This window comes from Onychostoma macrolepis, chromosome 08 (assembly GCF_012432095.1).
Source record: "Onychostoma macrolepis isolate SWU-2019 chromosome 08, ASM1243209v1, whole genome shotgun sequence".
NCBI classification, from domain to species: Eukaryota; Metazoa; Chordata; class Actinopteri; order Cypriniformes; family Cyprinidae; genus Onychostoma; species Onychostoma macrolepis.
In genome coordinates, this window is record NC_081162.1 from 15,127,200 (window position 1) to 15,148,420 (window position 21,221).

The 21,221-nt window shown below is 36.8% G+C and overlaps 2 protein-coding genes across 4 annotated transcripts; one reads left to right on the forward strand and one right to left on the reverse strand.

Annotated features, from left to right (window-relative positions):
* Positions 1-61: 61 nt before the first annotated feature.
* tmem115 (transmembrane protein 115) lies at positions 62-4,736 on the reverse strand. Of its 3 annotated transcripts, none has more exons than XM_058785619.1 (3): positions 4,615-4,736; positions 2,513-3,417; positions 62-1,635 (listed from the first exon to the last, which is right to left on the reverse strand). In XM_058785619.1, exons 2-3 carry the CDS (start codon positions 3,367-3,369, stop codon positions 1,407-1,409), a joined length of 1,086 nt encoding a protein of 361 aa, XP_058641602.1. In that variant the 5' UTR covers positions 3,370-3,417; positions 4,615-4,736; the 3' UTR covers positions 62-1,406. The 3 variants fall into 3 exon arrangements, with proteins under 3 accessions (XP_058641602.1, XP_058641601.1, XP_058641600.1); XM_058785618.1 differs by lacking the exon at positions 4,615-4,736 and adding an exon at positions 4,039-4,384; XM_058785617.1 differs by lacking the exon at positions 4,615-4,736 and having other exon boundaries at positions 63-1,635; positions 2,513-4,384.
* On the forward strand, positions 4,645-20,990 carry opn7c (opsin 7, group member c). Its single transcript, XM_058785616.1, has 7 exons — positions 4,645-4,734; positions 16,077-16,164; positions 16,557-16,719; positions 17,305-17,432; positions 18,664-18,802; positions 18,891-19,086; positions 20,270-20,990. The coding sequence occupies exons 2-7, from the start codon at positions 16,077-16,079 to the stop codon at positions 20,768-20,770; spliced, it is 1,215 nt and encodes a 404-aa protein (XP_058641599.1). The 5' UTR covers positions 4,645-4,734; the 3' UTR covers positions 20,771-20,990.
* The last annotated feature ends 231 nt before the right edge of the window (positions 20,991-21,221 follow it).

Below are 21,221 nucleotides of genomic sequence, written 5' to 3' on the forward strand. Positions count from 1 at the left end.
AATGAATTTAGGTTATAAGTATATTAAAATATAAAAGTTCTTTTTAACAATATTACTGTTTTTACAGTATTTTAGATCAATTAAATGCAGCCTTGCTGAGCATGAGACTTCTTTCAAAAACAAAAATCCTACAGACTCCAATGAATGGTACAGGTATATACACACAGATATAAACACTAAATAATGTGAATAACAAAGCACTGATCGATCGTTTCAAATCAATAAGGTCCTCTGGGACAGGTGTGCTCTTCATTCAGACTTTATTATAGATGGAGAGAGATCGGAAAATTAGGCTGAAACCTGAATCAGAGAATAAGTCTGGGAGAGAAGCATCAAGGCTGACACCTAGGAACCATGAGAAAACAGATCAACAATTACTAGTAAAAACTCCAAAGAAAAAAAGGTTAAAAATATTAAGTGTAAAATTCAGGAACCCTAATCAAAAATCGTAACATTAATGAAACTCAAGCCACGTTGTGTAGACAATCTGTGTTTTATAAAAACAGGTCCATTATGCAAGCTCATAATTTAGAGTGCAACACTCTAATCAAAGCCAACACATATAGACAGATCATTAAAGTACAGATGAGGAAAAGGGTACAACAGGGGACAGAATCAGATTCTGTATTGCTATTATCATTTCAAACTATTCTGAACAAAAATATCTTTGAAATGACTGTATCCGACTCTCTCCTCACTGTGCCTCCACCTATGAAATCATCATGACTGAAAACAGGAAATCAAAGGGCCACATCCTTATCAATGAGAGCAGAACCTTAAATTAGAGATCACACGTTCTTCGAAAAGTCCCAAATTTTGCATAAACATTCTTCATCTTGAGCAATCCTGCCCTTGAAGTTCCAGACATTCTTTTGATGCCGTTACATCAGTAAGCAGCAAAAAGTCCCATCTTCTTCCCAATAAATATGAGGAATCTTGCCTTTTTTCTGATACTAGGCCAAAAAAAATAAACAAACAAACAAAAATAGGAAACCCATAAACATTTGTAGAGTCTGCCATACATTTAAAAACTGAATCCCAAAAACCATTAGAGCATTTATTCAAAAGGATACTTCCCAAAAACCTTACACAAGAGGCAAGAGGGAGAGAAGATATTCTTGTTTTTACAAAGCAGAAGTACTGGAGCACTGCAGATGCTATGAATCAGGCTAGTCCAAGGGTTTTTTTGTACAGCTGAAAAACTGAGTATGGATGTCTTTGTCATTTAGTTTAGGTAATGTGTTCATTTAGTGGCAACTCCTCGTTTGTGTATGTAAAACATTACCAAGATAATGTGTTTGTGTTGGTGCGAGATGTCTCCAGAAGCGTTTGTGATTGTAAGGATAAACTGAACTCTGAAGGACAAAAACAAGGATTGTGTGTGTGTATGTGCGTCTCTTTTTGTGTTAGGAATGGGTCGGAGCATCTTCAAAACTTATGATGCTGGACTCCTGTTGTCCCGTAGGATTTTGTGTGGTGCTGGGTGCTGGTGGCAAAGTCTCTCGGCTTGAAAGGAGAGGAGTGTCTGTTCGCATCTCCTCATCTTCATCATCCTCCTCGTCTTCCATGCTGGGCCAAGCCGACTGGTCTTCCACACGCTTCAGACGCTCATTCAGAGCTTTCAAAGCCAGTTGCCTGTGGGGAAACACAAGAACACTGATGCTGTTTTCGGCCAATAAATAGACATAGATGCATCAAAACTGAGAACAATCAGACTGGTCTGTGTCAAATTCATTTACTTTATTAGCTCTAGAAATGCACAATATGTCGGTACCGTATTGGTGTTTGATCAGTATTAGAGATTTGTTTTAAATGTATTAAACAATTTATTAAATAAAGTTGAAATTGAAATATATTTACATTTTACATTTACATTTATGCATTTAGCAGACGCTTTTATCCAAAGCGACTTACATTGCATTCAAGTTACAGTTTTTACATTTTTATCAGCTCTTGCTTTCCCTGGGAATCGAACCCATGATTTTGGCGTTGCTAGCGCCATGCTCTACTATTTGAGCTACAGATAATATATAAATATTAGATTAAAAAAAACTTTATAAGTACTAAAATGACTAAAACTCAAATAAAAATAAATGAAAGACAATAGATACAGTAAAAATAATAGAAATGACAAATACATTTAGCAAAATTACTAAAACAAAATAAAAAAATATTTATAGCTTACAGTTTTAGTACTTTGTTGTATGCTTTTATTTTTATATTTTCAGTTCACACATTTTTTAACTATTTGGAAACAGAAAATATAAAAATAAAAGCTAATTCAAAATATTAATAAACACTGTAATTGTACATAAATAATATTAAAATAATTAGCTAAAAAAAATACCTTATTTTTCATACTGTACATTAAAAAGTTGTACTAATTCCTAAACTCATTTGTTGCATTTAAACAATTCATTTTACTTTCTAAATAGAAGAACTAGTATTTAAATGTCAATATAAGCCATACCAAGAAAATAACTATAAACTGCTCTGAATTAAATCAACATACCTCCGCCTTTCTGCGTCTTGTGGGTCTGTGCCTGGTAGGCTGATGGTGATGGAGGATGGAGCCCCGACATCATATCGCTTCACCATCTTACGACAAACTTTTATCTTCACAAGGGCAGCATGCACAAGCCCAGCTGCAAAGCCAACGGCTGGCTGGAGTGCCTCTGGGAAGAACGAGGCGAAGGCAAAGTGGTCTGACATGTCTCCACGCCCCCTAGAGTGCCTCTGGTAGAAGCGCAGGTAAACCCACCCGGACAGAGCGCCGTACCCGCATGCTGCTAGTGGAGCTGAAGTGTCCAGCATCCCTGCTAACCGCAGGACGGCTATTGCTAGCAAAGCTAGTGCCGGGGCGGCTTTCAAGCGTACTTGAGGAACCCGAAGCACTGTGGTGTCTCCTGCAGTCTGTTTCAGCGCTACAAGAACGCCCCCCAGAAAAGCGGGTGCACCATACACCCGCACGGCAAACAGGTAGTCCAGGTCAAATGTGGCAGCGTAAGTGAGGAGATAAGAGAGTCCAGATAGGAGACCCGCTGCTACATTTACCACGGCGAAGAAGATCAGCAGCTCCAGCGCTCCCCATAATGGCTCCAAAAGCCGTCCAGCAACCATCACAGTAGCAATGTTCACCGCCACGCCGAGAATGTGTTGCTCCACCACTGCATGGGTCAGAAGCGTCCAAATCCAGAAGTTTGGTGGGAAAAGGAAGCCAGGTGTGATGCCAAGCAGGTAAGGGGTGTTAGCAGGCCAGGAGAGCAGGTACAGCAGGATCACTGTGGCACATATGGACTTGACCACCACGCTCGTGCTCGCGAGTGCACTCAAAAAGTGCTGCCGTGCCACTGGCAGGTAACGGTTCATCCTGATGGATTCGAGTCCTCAGTTGTAAATGCTCCGGAAATGGCAAGCCTAAGAAATCAGCAGCTTATGTCAAATATGAGGGACACAACCAGTAGATGAAACCCAGACATCAACATGCAAGCAGTGTCACCTCGTCAACAGAGGTTCTGCAACATAAGCAACTTTGGGATGGTGTCTTTAGATGAAGAAGATTGTGGAGAGAAAATGACAGTACTACCTCACACTGGTCTTACAGGTGATTGCAACACTTGTAGTGAAATAGATCTTATCCTCTCTCAAAGAACGAAGAACTTTTGCTTTAAATAATATTGTTACCTAGTAAATAATACAAATAATATGATCTTCCAGTTTGCGTATAAAATACTTTTAAATACTGAAGCTTTAGTCAAAATAACGGTAACTTTCTTGCTGAATAAGTAGTTGACCGTACTGACAAAAGATTACTTTGACCATCTACCTGCTCAGGTCTTCCTGTTTCTGAGTTGTTAATATATAATTCATCACTTATGCGTTTCTATCAGGGTCACCTGAGCTACTCTACCTGTTTATCGGCACCGTCTGCTAACACTCCATAAACCTCACCTCCTCGATTTGTGCTAACACATTTTCATGTCAGTTTGACAGTTTCATGTCTTATATAAGTCTTTTGGTCTTAGTTCAGGCACTTGCCGTTTGTTTTAAGGGTAAAACACGCGAAGAAAGGCGAGCTATGAACAGCTTTCTCTCCGGTGGCATGTCCTCTCAGACCGGCCTGGAGTCGCAGTTCAGTCCGGGGATTTCCTCTCACAACAGGCCTCCAGGTAGCAGGTTTGAAGCCAGTATGCGTGAATCCGAAACAAGCGTCCCGGCTTTTCTTTTTAATATCCTAACGTCGACATTTCTTCTGAATAAACCTTGTGTTTTGTTGTTTGAGCGTGTGGCGTTTCCAGCAAACAGCCACAAAGCACAAACATCAGATTTGCAAACGTCACCGTTCAGATTTGCGACTGGGCGTGTCGTTTACGGCACCGTTGGGCTAAGACTGCTGGGAAATGAAGTTTTTCCATAAACGCTACGGCAAGTCGTTTCTTATCACAGCTGCTTTCACCTATTCATTCAAACTGACCAGTATCAGTAGCATGACTTTTTAATACTAGAAATACAATAGTGACTGATACAAGTGGCCTAATCATTATTTTGCTGCTATAGTCACTATGCCATTACTGACAAAAAACTCCATTGTTGTTTATGTGAGGTGACACTTACCAGTGTTGAGTGAATTTTCGTGGGCGATCAGGAATTTCGTAGAAGACCTGAAGATTTTCCAACGCAGATTTCGCAACTGGTTCAAGTTGGTCACGCGGTTTGAAGCAGCTTCATTTGAAGGTGACTTCTGTGTCGCACGATACTGGTGACAAATTATTATTATTTAATTTTAATTTACTAGTAACTTCAATAGCATACAATATTACTATGTATTATTACCAGCAACTACTCAACTATTCCTAATATAGTCATTTGCTTCTAAAAACAGAAACTTATTCCAGTATTTGAAATAGCAATGTAATTGTTTAACAATATCAAACAAGTACTAGTAGCCTAATTAAATTAATAGCTATTGCTAGTCACTACCAGAGTAGCCTAAATATTAGTCTCTAGAGTAGTCTAAATAATTACTATCAGTTACTACTGAAATTGAAAAAGATAGGCTTACTAATCATTATTGGATAACGTAACTAAAAAAATCAAAATAAATATTAGTTTTAAGCAATAAATGTCAAATTCCACATGACAAGGCAAATGCATTGTCCTATCTAGTCCACTAGATGGCAGACAAAAGTCATCTCACACACTTTGAGCCAGTCTACTTGTGATGTACCTCAGTGATCACAGATATCTTGCATTCCGTCACAGTCTGAAAAGGTTATGCAGTTATACAGAGGGTGCGACCTCGGTTGTGCAGAACACCATGAACAAAAAGGTCTCGGCTGCTCCTTCACTTGTTCTCACCTGTAGATCTGGGGTCTGGCATACCCGCTGGGATGCTGACAGGTGTTGTTGCGGATGTTGTATCCTCACAGAGCAGACAGTGATATTTAAGCCAGCAAGGACAACATGTTCTCACCCTCTCACGCACAAAACAATTCCTGACGTCTACAAAGGTTTAGCTCTTCCACAAATCCAGTAGGCCTATGGTTTTAATTTCAATGGTTTATGTCCAGTCATCTGTTCTGGCAGCACACAAGAACATTTATCTATCATGGCAAAAACTTTCCAACTTATGTACTGAGCTAATGTTTTTTTTCTATCCCCCAATCCTAAATCATTCATTTTTACATTTTTATTAACACAGTACTGTGTTTGTGGGGAACGTCTGGAATCCAAAATGTTTTACAGTCCAAGGGTCATTTGGACCCCACATGTATGTAAAACCTAAATGCACAGTTAGTGATTTTGATGAAAGTTAGAAATGTTGAAAATGAATTAAGTTTAAGCTGATGTAGGCTACTAAAATTAATAAAACTGAAATAAAAAGTTATAGACGAAATTTACTAAAATATTTATTCAATTACTAAAACTTAAACTAAATTTAAATTAAAACAGAAAATATATGAATAAATATTGTAATAGTGTGTAAGTAAATATTAGCACAGAGCTGATCTGAAAATCAATCTATTTTTCATACTGTACATTATAAGGCTGTTGACTAAATTAACTCACAGCATTTTCATTTTTTATTTATACATTTATTTTGAAGAAATATCTCATTTTAATATCGGCCATAACATCATTCGAGATGAGACCATTTGGACCCCACAAAAATATGTAAAACCCAAACACACACTAAGTCAGTGATATTTTCTATTTCCTAAACCTAACCATAGCAGAAACCTTAATTTAGATTTTCATTACATCTTTATGGAAGCCACTGGCATGCTGCCCAAACCCCCCACCCCGTATATACACACACTGAATACTAAGGAGGACCTTTCTGCAAATTCAATATGTCACGATTCTAGGAAAAGGAAGGTTGTGACCCCCTAACAGCACTCTAATTTTTATTGCATATGAAGGAGCTCTGTCTCCTGTCTCCCTTGCCTCCAGTGCACATTTATCCAGCACACCTAAGTGTGACGAATCAACACCTGGTGAAAACACTTGGTTAGGAGACACAAATGCATGTTGTGCATTTCAATGTGAGAGAAGGACTCAAGGAGAAAAGAAAAAGAGAGATAATGGAGAGGCCAGAGATCAATGTCACTGAAAATTGCTGTCTGTCCGAGACTTTGAATATACGCTCACATGCAAACGCAAACACACTCACACTATCTGTCCTCTCCAATTCTGTCAGTCCCAGATTACATGGCATCTTTTCATCTTTCATTCAGCATTCATCACACTTCTCATCTGTTGTCCTTATCACTCTTGTAGCTGCTGTCAATCTGCTGCTCTTTGCTCCATTTTCTTTAACCATTTTTGTCAAAAACTACAATTTGAGTGAACTACCCCTTTAATGTCTTCTTATATCCAGCATGAATTGGAATCTTCATCACTGATAACATGTGATGTGCACTAGATCAGAACGGTGCTGTGGGCTTGTGTCATTTTTTTGTTTTTCCAGGCCTTTTGATGCCACTAGACCAGACAAGACCAGGCATTCCCAATTAAAGCCTCTGGTCTGCTGCCATACTTATTCACAGTCACTGTTCATGGAATGTGATCATCAATTACAGAGACTGTGAGAAAGAGAGAGTGGACATAACCTCGGAATTGAAACTGTTGAACAGCAAAACGCATGGTTGCCGTGTGATCAAAGCAAAATCAAGATACCCGGGTGAGATTTATTACTAAATTAAATTGACACACAACACGTTTTGTAAATTAACAAACAATGAATGCAACCACTGCTGCTTTATAGCAGCACAGTATGTGTCTGTCTGCTACAAGATCACTGAAATTAAGTAAACTTTGTCTCTGACTGTCGTGTCTCCCATCTGGAGACATGTTTTGTTTTGTCCTGCCTAGGCTGTTATGTTGGTGTGTTTACTTGTTTTATTTATTAGCTCCTGGAGTTCCCTAGTGTCTGTTACTTTGTTTTATCAGTTCTTTAATTGTCTTAAATAAACCTTCAGCTGTCTGTCATCTTTGAGTTCGATCAGCGCTACACTGACATTCATGGGTAATTGTTGCATTTTGGAACTTTTAAATTGGTCATTAAACAGCCATTACCTTCTGCTTATTCAACATGGCAAAGAGAATGAATAATGAATGTATGAATATATCCAAATGATCACCAATATGTTTGAAAGGAAAACAGAGTGGGTTTTCTAGGGCTCATCAATGTGATTATGTTCTAATTATAAAATAATTATTATGCATTTTTCAGAAATTGTGTTTAAAGAATACAGTTTAGTGAAAAATTATGGGTAATTCTCACTTTAAATATTTCAACATACCCAAATCGTAAATGGGATTCAAAAATGTTGGCATTTTTAAAATTCTTTATCTTTAGTTTGTCATTGTTAATTGTTCAGTTTTATATTACTTCTTTATTTTATTATTGTTCAATTTGTCACTTGCCATTTCTACTGTGCACTGCACATTTTATTTTACTTCAATTTTAATTTTTAATTTTGCACTAATATACTGTTTATGTATCTTTATTTTACATTACATCTGTATATTTATAATATAATTACATCTCATATGCATACAGTACAGTACAGTCAGTGCAAGAAATCACACTAAAACTGATCAAAAATGAGAGTGAACGCAGAACAGGGAGATAAATGTATAGGGAAAGAGGGAAAGAAAGAGAAACAAAAAGAAAATGAAAGAAGACAGACATAGAAGTTCTTCTTTTATTAAAAGTCAAACAAAGATGCAGAGATGAGAGTGAGCTTTAATGAGGAGCTCACACACACATCTTGTTCTTGTGATTTCATGGTTCATTTATTATTCTCTGTCTGTTTATTGCATCAATGAGGCTTTGGAAAGAACCTAAAACGCACAACAATGTTTTTGATCTCAGGTTCATTAGAGGGTTTTCTGAACACGTCTTTCGTCATCTTTTAGATGACGCAACTATAGAGGCAGATGATACTGACTCATCTGTCCTCTGTGTAGATGACAAATCATATTTCATCTGCTTGGGGGCTTGTGGTTCACATATATAGTATCTTCAATAATAATATTAGCCTAATTAATTTTATGGATGTATAAGCAGTAATTATTACAATAAAATATATGATGAAAAACTTTTATTGCATGGCCAATGAAGTAAAGAAATGAGAGAGAGATCAGGAAAAACAAACCCCCAATTTCATTTTATAATTCACTGATTTCTTTCAAAATTGTCAAAGCATTACTCAACAAAACCATGTCATCAGAAAAACCCAACAGTCAAAAGCACTTCCAACATCCTGCGTTTGTTCTTTTGAGACAGTCGGGGTGATAACAGCAGGCAATCAAGACCAGCTCTCTGTACAAACCACATCAGACGGCAACGGTTTCTCCTTCCATTCAGCAGAAAAACTCTTGTCAATAAAAACCATCTTGACACTTTTAGAGAACAAATTATTCAGGGACACAAAGAAAAATCATTACAAGATATAAAATGCAAGTTCTGTCAAGAGTATCTGGTCAAAACATTATCAACGCATTTTAAGTTTTTAGAACATGTTCCTAAATGTGCATGAAGTGTAGCACTTGAATTAAGGGAAACAATTTAATAAATGTATGAAACAGAAATTTTAACATGAAAAGAAGAGCACTAATGCACTATAATTCAATATATTTTAATATATATATATATATATATATATATATGTATGTGTATATATATATATATATATATATATATATATATATATACATATATATATATATATATATATATATATATATATATATATATTAAACATTTTATGTTTACTAAACAGGAAAACAGGGAAAATTCACAAGGTGAGCAAGCTCCATCTTCTGGCTCTTCATGGTTCATTTTAGGAAACGGTTCCAGCTCAATTCTCATTCCAAAATGCTAATACAGTTCTTGTTTCAGAATTCCATTCCATTATGACCATTTTTTTAACCTGGATTAAGTTCAGATCCGTACTGGAGTATTGAACGTCTGCTTTTTTAAAGCCTGTGGATCTGCTGATCTCTTGGATGTGTCCAGTACAGGTTCCAGATGAAATTAATTGATGTGGTAGATGGCATCAGAGTACTTGACAAATGTGGGCAACATTTTTTTTTTCTGTGCAAACAACATCCATCTTGTCTCTGTGGCATAATGGCTGTGCTGACCAGCTGGCCTAACAAGTTGCCAAAAAGCACATTTTTCATTTATTCATTTAGACTACTTATTTCTGGTTTTCAGTTGAGGAGATTGCTGTTCTGTTCTTTCGGAGCAGATGATGGACCACCATACTGTCACAGAAACCCTACATTAATTTTCCTCTAAATGTTCCTCCAACAGCTGCAGTGGAACGTGACACAAAATTGTACGTCAGGAAGATATGCATGTATGTCAAAACCTAACAATGAATTGTCTCCCCCTGGGCGTGACATAAGTGAGAATATTGTTGTATTGTTAGCTTCTAAATGAGGTGATTGATAATTAGTGAAAACAAATCATGCTGTTTCCTTTCTTCTGAAAACAAGACAATTTTCAAGATGACTTAACCAATCTAGCCTCAGAATTGCATCTAATACAGGCCAAAGTACGGCACTATAATGTCAGTAAAATAAAAATATATAATTCAATATATTTTATTATAATAAATTATATATATTAGACTTTTTATAATTCCTTTTTACTTTTACAATTTTGCTTTATAATTTTATATACTTTTATATTATGCTTTAGCAATTTTGTGTCAGATGTAACTGGTGCTGATGAACAGGAAAACATTGGCTAACATTCACAAAATGAAAGTTAAAAGAAGCCATATATCATATTTTCAATATATCTGAGTGTCTGTATGGGATCATGTGTGTCTTTCAAAACTGTGTGCTGCTGTGTCAGATGCACAAACTTTACTCTTTCACCCTGAAGCTTGCCATATCATCTCATCTTCCAGCCCTCCCTCCCTCCCTCAATCCATCTGCCCATCCTTGCTTCACCCTGTTATTCGCGGCTTCATGCAGTCATTTGGGTTACCCTGGAGTTACAGTAGGCTACCTTATTTTCACCTACTGACTTTGAGAAGAAATTTAAACGGTGCAATAGCAGGAAACCAGGAACGCACACACACATATGCTGCGGCCACAGTCTTAGTTTGCAAAAGAAACACATTGAACTGTGGCTAGAATATAACGTCACAGGTTTGATATTGCTTTTATACAACGGTTCCATAAGCAAAAACATTTGGTAACTTACATTTTAGACGCAATATTGCCAGTTACTTGGTCTATCTGTGTTCTGCCGAGAAACTGAGGAAGCTGTTTCTGAATGAATTGGTCGAGTGAATGATTCAATGACCCACCCATGGCAGTGATTTGAGTCAATGTCCTACTCAAACATTCATTTGTTGCCACCTGCTGGTCTATAAATGTAACCTGCAGAATGAGTTGTTGAATACTTTGGAAATTCCTCTCCTCTTGTCTGTCTGGAACAAGCAAACAAGCAAACAGTCACATGCTGTAAAAATAGCAGCACTCTTGAAACAGCCAATCAGATTAGAGAACCGGAGGTAGCTGTTGAATAATGTTAAATATCTTACTTGTTTTTGCTTGTTAGACCTGTGGATGTCATAGGAGATCATTCTGGTTGTTTAGACCTTCAGATGTTTACCTCACTGTAACTCTTTAATAGTGTTTTGATTAAATTAATTAGTGGAATGATCTGAAACTTGTGACAGGGATTGGATTTTAAAATGAATACAGATATGTTTTGATAGTGTTGAGATATCCTTGGCTCATTCCAGGCCTAATCCTGAAAGTTTTGCTCATCTGTATGCATGTTTATGAAGGATTATGAAGTTATGATATAATATGCATCATTTCCTAGTACAAAATCTACCTATAAAGCACCTCATCGTAGGTGGCTGTTTCTTGCTGTAATCTCCACCGCAGTTCAGATTCTATTAAAAATGCATGGGATGCACTGAGACGGATTGCTTTGAAGCATGTCTTGGATGTCGGATCAAAAGAACCCCAGAACACTTTTTGTATTGTCTTGATGAACAATGTTTTTTTTTCCGGAAGCTAATCGCATCACGGAAGATTTTGCAAGCAGCGGGGTGTGTGCCTGTCTGGTGGTTGAAATACACAGTGAAATATGGTGAGCAAATTAAATGAGTTGTTGTATTCAAAGCTTATATTCAACTTTTGGAGTTTTTTTTTTTTTGTTGTTGTTGTTGTTTGTTTTTACAACTGAGCAAAAAGCAGTCCGAAAAATGTAAATGATTTGTCAAACATGATTCAAAGAAATGAAAAGTGACAAAATTCGATTTTACACTGTTTTCTTGTTGTTTAGCGGGAGGCTGATGCAGAAGATTTCTGGAAAGCTATGACATCATGGCCTGTGGCCATAAGAAAATGCCATCGCAGATGTTCTTCTAAGCAAGAGAAAGGTTGGCACCAATAGCCTTGTGGACAGCTTGCCGACATGAAGCACCGTTGTGCTACTTGTGTCCCGAGTTCGAATCCCGGCTCGAGGACGGCTGCCGTCCTATAACAACAATGGCAAAAAAAGGCAAAAATAAATCTCTAAAAAAAAAGCAAGAAGAGACAATTAGTGAATGATTGGATCAAAAGCCAATATCAGACATACCAATCTCACCTAAATAGCATGAGGAGGAAAAAATGTGAGGAAAATGTGTCTGTTTCATTGAAGTACCAAAAAAGTCAGACAGATAGAGACAAAGAGAGAAAGTGTCTAGCCATAAAATCAGAGTGGGGAGGAGGGTCAAAAACAAGGGGACAGGGAAAATACACAAGAAGAGCAGAGCGAGAGAGAGAGAGAGAGATGGATGGAGAGCAAAAGCGAGAGGACCAGTAGCAGAGAGTGTGTGCTTTCTAAGCAACATCAGACGTCAGTACTGTGGCTTTCTGACTCTGAGTCTGTTCGGATTATGTGAGTCCTTCACATCAAGAATCAGTTGTAGAGTTGCTCACTGTCAAAGCGGACTGACTGCCATTCACCTGCTCATCCTCCGGCACCGAGCACCAGAGATCAAGCTCTCTGAATTTGAGGATATTCCTCTTTTATGTCTTTCAGTGTCTCTCTATCATGATCTGTCCTTCATTTTGTTTGTGTGTGTGAGTTTTGCCATACTTTGGATTCTACCTGGACTCCATGTGGGTAGTCAAGCACACACTCTCCACTGGAAGGTAAGTTCTGTCTGAGGATTATAATTGAGTGTAAATATAGGATCGCATAAACCAGGCATCACCGCGCTGAGCTCACTGTTATTCTGTGGCAAGTATTAAAGGGTGACTGTTATGTATGAGCTTTTTGAAAGGAATATTTGAATGGTTTTGTGATAAATGTGTTTTTGAATCCAAATATCTTATTGAATGTAAACCTAGGTGAAAAACAAGTACACTTCCATAATGTACTTAAAGTGCTCTATTTTCACACACTAATTTTGTACTTAATATACTAAAAATTATCCTTTAGTACTTCTTAAGATAAACTTAAGATCATCTAAGTGTACTGAACTGTGCTATTTTGAGACACCATGAATATGAACTAAAATGCGCTTTTAACATACTATCTTTGTATTTAAAAAATGTATTTAGCTACCACTTGTAGTACACTTGAGTGTACTAGTGAATGAAAGATGGGTTCAAGTGTACTACAAGTGGTAACTAAATACATTTTTTTAAATACAAAGATAGTATGTTAAAAGCGCATTTTAGTTCATATTCATGGTGTCTCAAAATAGCACAGTTCAGTACACTTAGATGATACTAAATTAAAATAAGTACAAAATTAGTGCGCGAAAATAGAGCACTTTAAGTACATTATGGAAGTGTACTTGTTTTTCACCTGGGAATACATTTTATTTGCTGGCTTTTATGGTTTTTGCTCTTGACAGAAAATAAAAACCCATCAATTTATTTCACCTTTGCTGTACATTACTGTTGTATGGCTTAGTTTGAGTTATTCTGTGAATTAAACTGGTTTCTGTTAATGCTGAGGTTTTGATATTGGAAACACCTTTTTGTTTCATTTCAATTATTCTTACACATAGTCATAGCATAAATGGTCCATAAGGAGGCTGTGAATCAGTCTACAAGATAAACTGGCATGTTGATACCTTGCTGAAACATCATGTTACAAATACACTTACATATGGTCATATCATTATAAAAATATAATATTTGTAATATTTCATATTGTTTATAATATTTTATAATTATATTATCAACTAATTTTATAATACCATTTTGAAAAAAATAAATTAAGAAAATAATTGTATTCTATTCCGATCTAGTGCGGCACGTATTGTTGGCTCCTTTATGCGAAATTCAAAAACTGCTTGTATTTTTCCTCATTTGTACATCACATTGCTACATGAATGTACAAATGTAATGTAAATGTAGACCAGCCAGAGCAAATGTGTCTTTCAAAGGCACATCATTTAAGAGAGAATATGCCTTATATAAACTTCCTCAGAAAAAAAGGTACAAAAGCTGTCAGAGAGACGGTACTTTTACAAAAGGTACATAAGTACCATTTAGACACTGTATGTGCATCCTTCAGGGGCAAATAAGGAACAGAAGTGTGCTTTTTAAAAAGGTACCGCCCCAGTGACAGCTTTTCTACTTTTTTTCTGAGAGTGTAGAAGTGTGCTTTGTCTTTTTATGGAGAAAACCACTTCACCACATTTGTGTGGGAGTGGTCAGTGTTGCAAAACTAAAATCTCTGAAAGTGTGAGGATAAGAGGTTGAATGAAGGGAAAAAGAAATTGATCAAAAAATCAAGCTACGTATTTTATTACATTGTTGTTCTTATTAAGAGACGCGATACCATCATCTAAAAAAATGTTTCACTTTTCAACTCAAAAAAAGGATAGGAAATGTCAGGAGAGGTTAAGCGAGGAGAGGTGGGGAGCATTAGCAATTATCAAGAAAATGTTGGTAATTGTAGAAGTCTGGCTTTGAGTTAATAAAATGACATGGCAGCAGGAGATGTTGTGCAGTTTTACAGAAATGGAATCTAGGAGTGTGTTTGGGGTTTAAAAGCAGTCGGCAGGGTTAATTCAAAATGAGCTGTCTGCTTTAATACATCAAGGACCCTGGCCAGCGAGAAAGAAAATGTATATGATGAAAATGATGAGACAAAAATACTTGAAAGCAAAATCCAGCTGGGCTTTTAGTCTAGAGGCGTTCCTAGGTCAAATGAATCCAAACCAAAATGGCCTTTTGTCTGGGGCTTTGCACCAGAGAAATGAATGAAAACAGATTAGGGAGAAAATGAGGTTGAGGCTTATTTAAAACATGTTCTTCTCACTCTTAAAAGGTTCTTCATTAGCATCTACGGTTCACTGAAGAACCTTTAACATCCATAAAATCATTCCGTTGCACAAAAGGTTCTTTACTGAAATACTGAACACTGAATTGTTTTTAACAATAAAAATAACAGCAACAGCTACTATATTATGATTACATTAGCCACAAAGAATTAGTGGATTACAACCAAATAACAATTTAGTTTCTAATGGTATAAAGTAGTTGTACAAAGTAGTACAATTATCATGTGTCACACAAAGAGTGATGGTATAAAAGACACCCGCTAAAAGATAATAAAAATCACATAAAAACACAATTGTTCATAGAGCCCAAATCAACAAGTTTACCAGCCTTGTCAATTAGACTGTCTCACTGACCATGCACAGTATGAATGAACACACAGCTGACCTGTCAAACCGTTCAACCAGAACCAAATAACTCACTGATTAATACTGGCAATTTGCCTGCTACAGTGAAAGATCTAAATTCAGCCAAATGTTAATTGATTGAAGTGTTGAACACTTGACAGATCTGTCAGAATGAGAAGAGCCACAAGTACGTCAAGAGGAGACTGAGAGAGAGGAGGAAATAGAAAAATTAATCGCAAGCACCTCATCAAATCGAGGTGTCATTTTTTCAACTTTTCCAGGAAAAACATGAATTAGAATGTGAAACATCTCAGAGGAACATTGGTAACACTTTATTTCCATAGTCCACTTTAGACATTCTACTAACAGTAAGTAACTTTGCAACTACATGTCAACTATCAGTCACTAGAGTATTAGTAGTCTGTCTGTAATAACTTCTAACATTTTATTTTGATGGGTTCACAACATACAACATACTGACTATGAGAACCTTTGCAAGTATTATTCTACTAACCCTAAACCTACCCTTACAGTCTACTCTGAGAGTTAGTAGACATGTAGTTGCAGATTAGTGAGAATTAGTTGACATGTAGTTACAAAGCTACTTATACAGTAGTTAGTAGAATGTGTAAAGTGGACTATCAAAATAAAGTGTAACCGGAACTTTTAGTTGCAAACTCTTTAAAAAAGTTTGTAGCTCAGACCTATTTAAAGCTCGAAAACATTTTTGCTAAAGACATGGACATTCTGGTATATAATATCTCCTTTTGTGTTGCATGCAATAAAGAAAAGTCATACAAGTTCACAATCTAAAGCCAATGCGTCTGAGAACAGTCAGAGATGCATTTGAAGCTCTGTTTGAAACTGTATCTGACACATTCTATTTCTTCCCCACAGATGGGCAATGCGTCAAAAAGCGGCCTGTTTCTATCCACAATCTCCAGACAGCATGACATCCTCATGGGATCACTTTATTCAGTGTTCTGTGAGTCCACAACCTCTGTAAAGTTCTGCTGTCTTCTACACCTTCAAATGTGGTTTATTCAGTGCTTTTTAATAGTGAGAACTTGAATTATGCCTCCGATGCAGTGGGCAAATTGCATGGATTATTGAAGCTCATGGGTTGATCCAAATCCAGTCTGTTAAAAGAAATAAGGATCATTGTTATTCTAGACTACTACAGACACCATACCTAGCAGGGTTTGCTTAGCATTTCCAAGCTCTAGGATCAAATGGTGTTTTCATGTGACAGGTTTGTCAGCTATGGGATGGAGATGTCACTCTGTCAGGGGCACATTTTCAGTACAGCTTTACAAATTCAGTAGCTACTTTGATGAAAAGATGAATAGGAGGGATAGATCTCTTTTTCTCACCCAGGTGTCTTGTCGCTCCTGGGAAATGGCATGCTGTTGTTTGTAGCCTACCGTAAGAGGTCATCTCTGAAGCCAGCAGAGTTTTTCGTCGTGAACTTGTCTGTGAGTGATCTAGGGATGACCCTGTCTCTGTTTCCTCTGGCTATCCCATCTGCTCTAGCACACAGGTGAGATCCTGCTTCACACTGTTCATCACTCTAATAGACCAAAACAAAAATAGAGAGAGACTTCACAATATTACAATTTATGTTTCTGTAAAATATCAGAAATTACATTTATAAAAGTGTTAATATTCAAGTGCGCTCTGCCCTATTCCACATTGTAGGGTTGAGAGGTCTGATTCATTTTAGTGAAACATTTCATTCAAAAATAAAGGTTAAAAAGTGTTGCACTGTTATTCAGCACTTATGTTTTCAACGTGCATTTTATAATTGAGCGTTTTCTAGGTTTAGTAGTTATGTCTCAAAGTTCCATTTTTTATGTTTTTGATGCCTGATAAATGCTGAAATATTTATACAAAAAGATATTGTTACCTTAATTAGTGTTAATGTAGTTAGCTAATCTTTGTTAGTAGCTTGTGGTATAGCTAGCTTAGCAAGTAAGCTTCGCACTCTCTCATTCTCCCTACACATCCCTGATACTGTTTGGTGTATTTTTCAGTACAGTATCATGGTTCTAAAGTAAAAATAAAGAAAAGGGATGTTTCAGAGTTCAGCAAAAACAGTAAGATGATCTCTCTTTTTTCTCTGTAGGTGGTTGTTTGGGGAGGTAGTATGTCTGTGCTATGCTGTGTGCGGAGTTTTATTTGGCTTATGCAGCCTAACAAACCTGACTGCTTTGTCGTCAGTATGCTGTCTCAAAGTCTGTGTCCCAAATTACGGTATGATGCTCTTTTGTCACCCTTTAACCAAACTATTATTTTATAAACAATTACAAAGTGTTACTGTTTACTATTTCTTAAATATAAGTATGGTATATGAGTCTCTGTCTCTTAGTAAAACACCACCTGCCAAATAACATGAATAAACACTGTGATTTTGTTACTCGTATTTTTGTTTTGTTAATTTATGTGAGAAATATTTTACATATATAACATTATAAGGAATTCTGAAGACAAAAAAGCGTAAGAGATAGATAAAGGTAAAAGTCAGTAAAAACAAATGTCTTTTTCTTTAATTTTATGTCTTAAATTTGACTTCACTTTAAACAGTGTTGCAACTCTGAATATAATTACAATTTTACAATTACAATTTTTATTTTGGTGATTGTTCATTTTGGTTCCTGCATCTAATTCCTAGATTACTAGGCCTTGACATGGTAAATATGCATTTCTAGGCTTCTTCTAGATTAAAATATTAACATATACACTCTCAGAAATAAAGGTACAAAAGCTGTCACTGGGGCGGTACTTTTTCAAAAGATACATATTTGTACCTAAAGGGTCCATTTTGGTACCTTAAAGGTACATATTAGTACTTAAAGTGTACATATTTGAACCTAATAGGTACAAAAGTGTACCTTTAGAAAAGGTACCGCCCCAGTGACAGCTTTTGTACCTTTATTTCTGAGAGTGTAACAGTCTAAAATGATACTGTTCTCTTGAATGCGATTTTTTTGGGATCTCATACAGCGGACTCAGGTCTGAGTGTTTTGGACTGCTAGCGCCGTGTTCTGTCTAAAGATTCTGAAAACTGTCACATTCAGTTCACTGTGAAATAAAAAGGCCCTCTGGCTTAAATACGCAAGAATCGGCATTTAAAACAAATGGAAAGATACTCAAAAATAAAGAAAGATAAAAAGATAACATAGGACACGTGGAACAAAACAGAACATGTAGAGAAAATTAGACAAAATAGGAGAGACAGAGTGGTGAAAAATGAACCGAAGAAAGAAAGAAGACACGCAGATAATGAGCACACATTTAAGGGGTTGCTGGAGCTTGAAGCACCAGGTCATTTCTTCCTTCTGTCTCAGTGGGATATGAAATTATAATAATTCCAACTGTTCAGAACTGTGTCAGGAGAATCATACAGGCAGACCAATTAGCCACCTTGACCAGTCAGATCATTTTTTCGTAAAAATATTTATTCATGCAGTCCTCGTTTCCGCAGGTAACAAATTCTCATCCAGCCACGCTTGTGTGATGGTGGTTGGGGTTTGGTGTTACGCATCTGTCTTTGCTGTGGGACCTTTGGTCCGCTGGGGGAGTTTTGGACCAGAACCGTACGGAACCGCCTGCTGCATAAACTGGTACGACCACAAACATTTTAGCATTAATATGTGAAATATACGCAAACAGATTCTGCAATCATGCTTTTTTCATATTCTTTGTTCCCAGGTACACTCCATACCATGATGCCCTTGCCATGTCTTACATCATCAGTCTCTTTATTTTTTGTTACATTGTTCCCTGTACCATCATCATCCTCTCTTACACCTTCATCCTGCTCACAGTGAGGGGGTCTCGCCAAGCCGTTCAACAGCACGTCTCACCACAAACCAAAGTGGCCAATGCACATGCTCTTATTGTCAAGGTAAGTAAGCTTTATGGGTTCATTGTTGTTTTTTGTGTTTACAGTGACCTTTATATAGCAAAAAATCTGTTGGTTTTAATACAAATCAACCCCTGGGACAATAAAAGTGTACAAAAACACACGTGGCGTCCACACTATCAAACTGTGCAAATATAACGTATTTTATTGCCCTGTGGCGCAGACAGCATGAACGTGATGCTATTTCTGAGTATGTACCTAATGTCCCTCAAAACGTAATGCTGATTACCCATCCTCTGTCCTCTGGACAAGGGCTGGCTGTACCTTTGGCTGTCCCAGACATATTTTTCAAAACTGTGTCATGAAGTCCTGGTATACTGTACCCATGTGTAACTGCACTGTTGAATATAATGGTGCTGAATGTTTATTACTGTGGCACACAAATGTCCCCTCTAAACATATGTGTACATTGCATTCATTTACAAACATTTGGCGATTTTTCAACAGACACACAAAATATAAGCAGTAATGCTGATAATAAAGGAATATAGCAGCTTGCATAGTATCCTACAGTTGAGAGCTTTGGGAGAATATTTTCAGTTTTTTTCCCAGGATTATTCTTTCATAACAGAGCATTCTTTTTTTTTTTTTTTTTTTTTTTTATTGAAATATTTTGTAACATAATAAATGTAACATAAATGTTCATGACATCAAATGTCTTCACTGCAAAAAAAAAAAAAATAGAAAATACTTTTTTATTATTTTTATCTTTTTTTCCATTACAAATATCTTATAATTCTTACATCAAGGTGCATTTACTTGAGGAGGAGAAGTCTTGTTTTTTGGAAAATTAAAGCAAGAAAAAAAATTCCAGGGGATAAGAAAAACAATCTTGTTTTCCCCCTTGAATTATTATAATTTTTATTATCTTGTTGTAAGTATAAACTCAGTTAATCCAAATAATTTAAACAAGACTTAATATCTTAAGTCATTTTGCTTCTCAAGTAAATGAATCTTGTTTAAAGAATGTTAAGATATTTGTACTGGAAAACAAGACAAAAATACTGTCACTTTTGATCAGTTTAATGCATTCTTCCTGAAGTAGTGTGTATGTGTGCGAGAATATGAGTTACAGAGGTTAAAATATGATCTCAAAATATTTAAAAACAAATATTTCTATCTTATTGCATGCTGACTAGGTGTATGTGGTGTGTTTTCTTTTTAGCTCTCAGTGGCTGTGTGTATTGGCTTCCTCATGGCTTGGAGCCCGTATGCCATTGTTGCCATGTGGGCTGCGTTCAGTGCCAACGAGCAGGTCCCACCCACCGCCTTTGCGCTGGCAGCCATCCTGGCCAAAACTTCCACCATTTACAACCCTATGGTTTATCTTCTCTTCAAACCCAACTTTCGCAAGTCACTGAGTAAGGATACTCAAACCATCCGCCACAGGATTTGTTTGAGCCATAGTAAGGCCAGTCCCACACCAGGAATAAAGGACCGGCAGGTGCAGAACTTTCAGCAGTGCAACAATAAGGATGCCAGCACCTCCACACCCTTTTCCAGTGGACAGGCAGAGAGTTATGGGGCATGTCATGTCTATGCAGAAGCAGAGCCACGTCTTCAGCAAATAAGTCCCCAGAGAACTGCACGTATTCTGGAGGGCACCGTTCAGAGTGAAATTCCAGTCAGACAACTGACTGACAGAATGCAAAACGACCTCCTGTGAGAGATACTCAAGAAAGAAAGAATGCATGAAATGTAAGGAAGGCAAGGATGATGTAACTTGTAAAAATCACAGATGTCCTCAGATGCCCAAACACAAGGACAAAGAACACTGAGGAGAAGGAATAAGAAAATCTCTCTGTTGTCACCGATTTCTTATTGATCCTCAGAACTTCCTGCAGATTTCACCAATGTTTACTGAACCATGAAAAATGTAGAAAGCATATTTCCTTAACGCAAGGGTTGGCAGTTCACACAGAGCATCATGTTTTTTGATTGTTTTTTATCATGCATTAAAAGCATAATGTATTCTGTGTCAACCTTCATTTGTTTGAACAAGACTGAAAAACAACAAAATATGATATGTGATTTATTTGGTGAATAAAGTTAAATAAATGATGTGGAATAAAGACCAGTGAGATACTTATTTCAAAAAACAATTTCAGTTTCACACA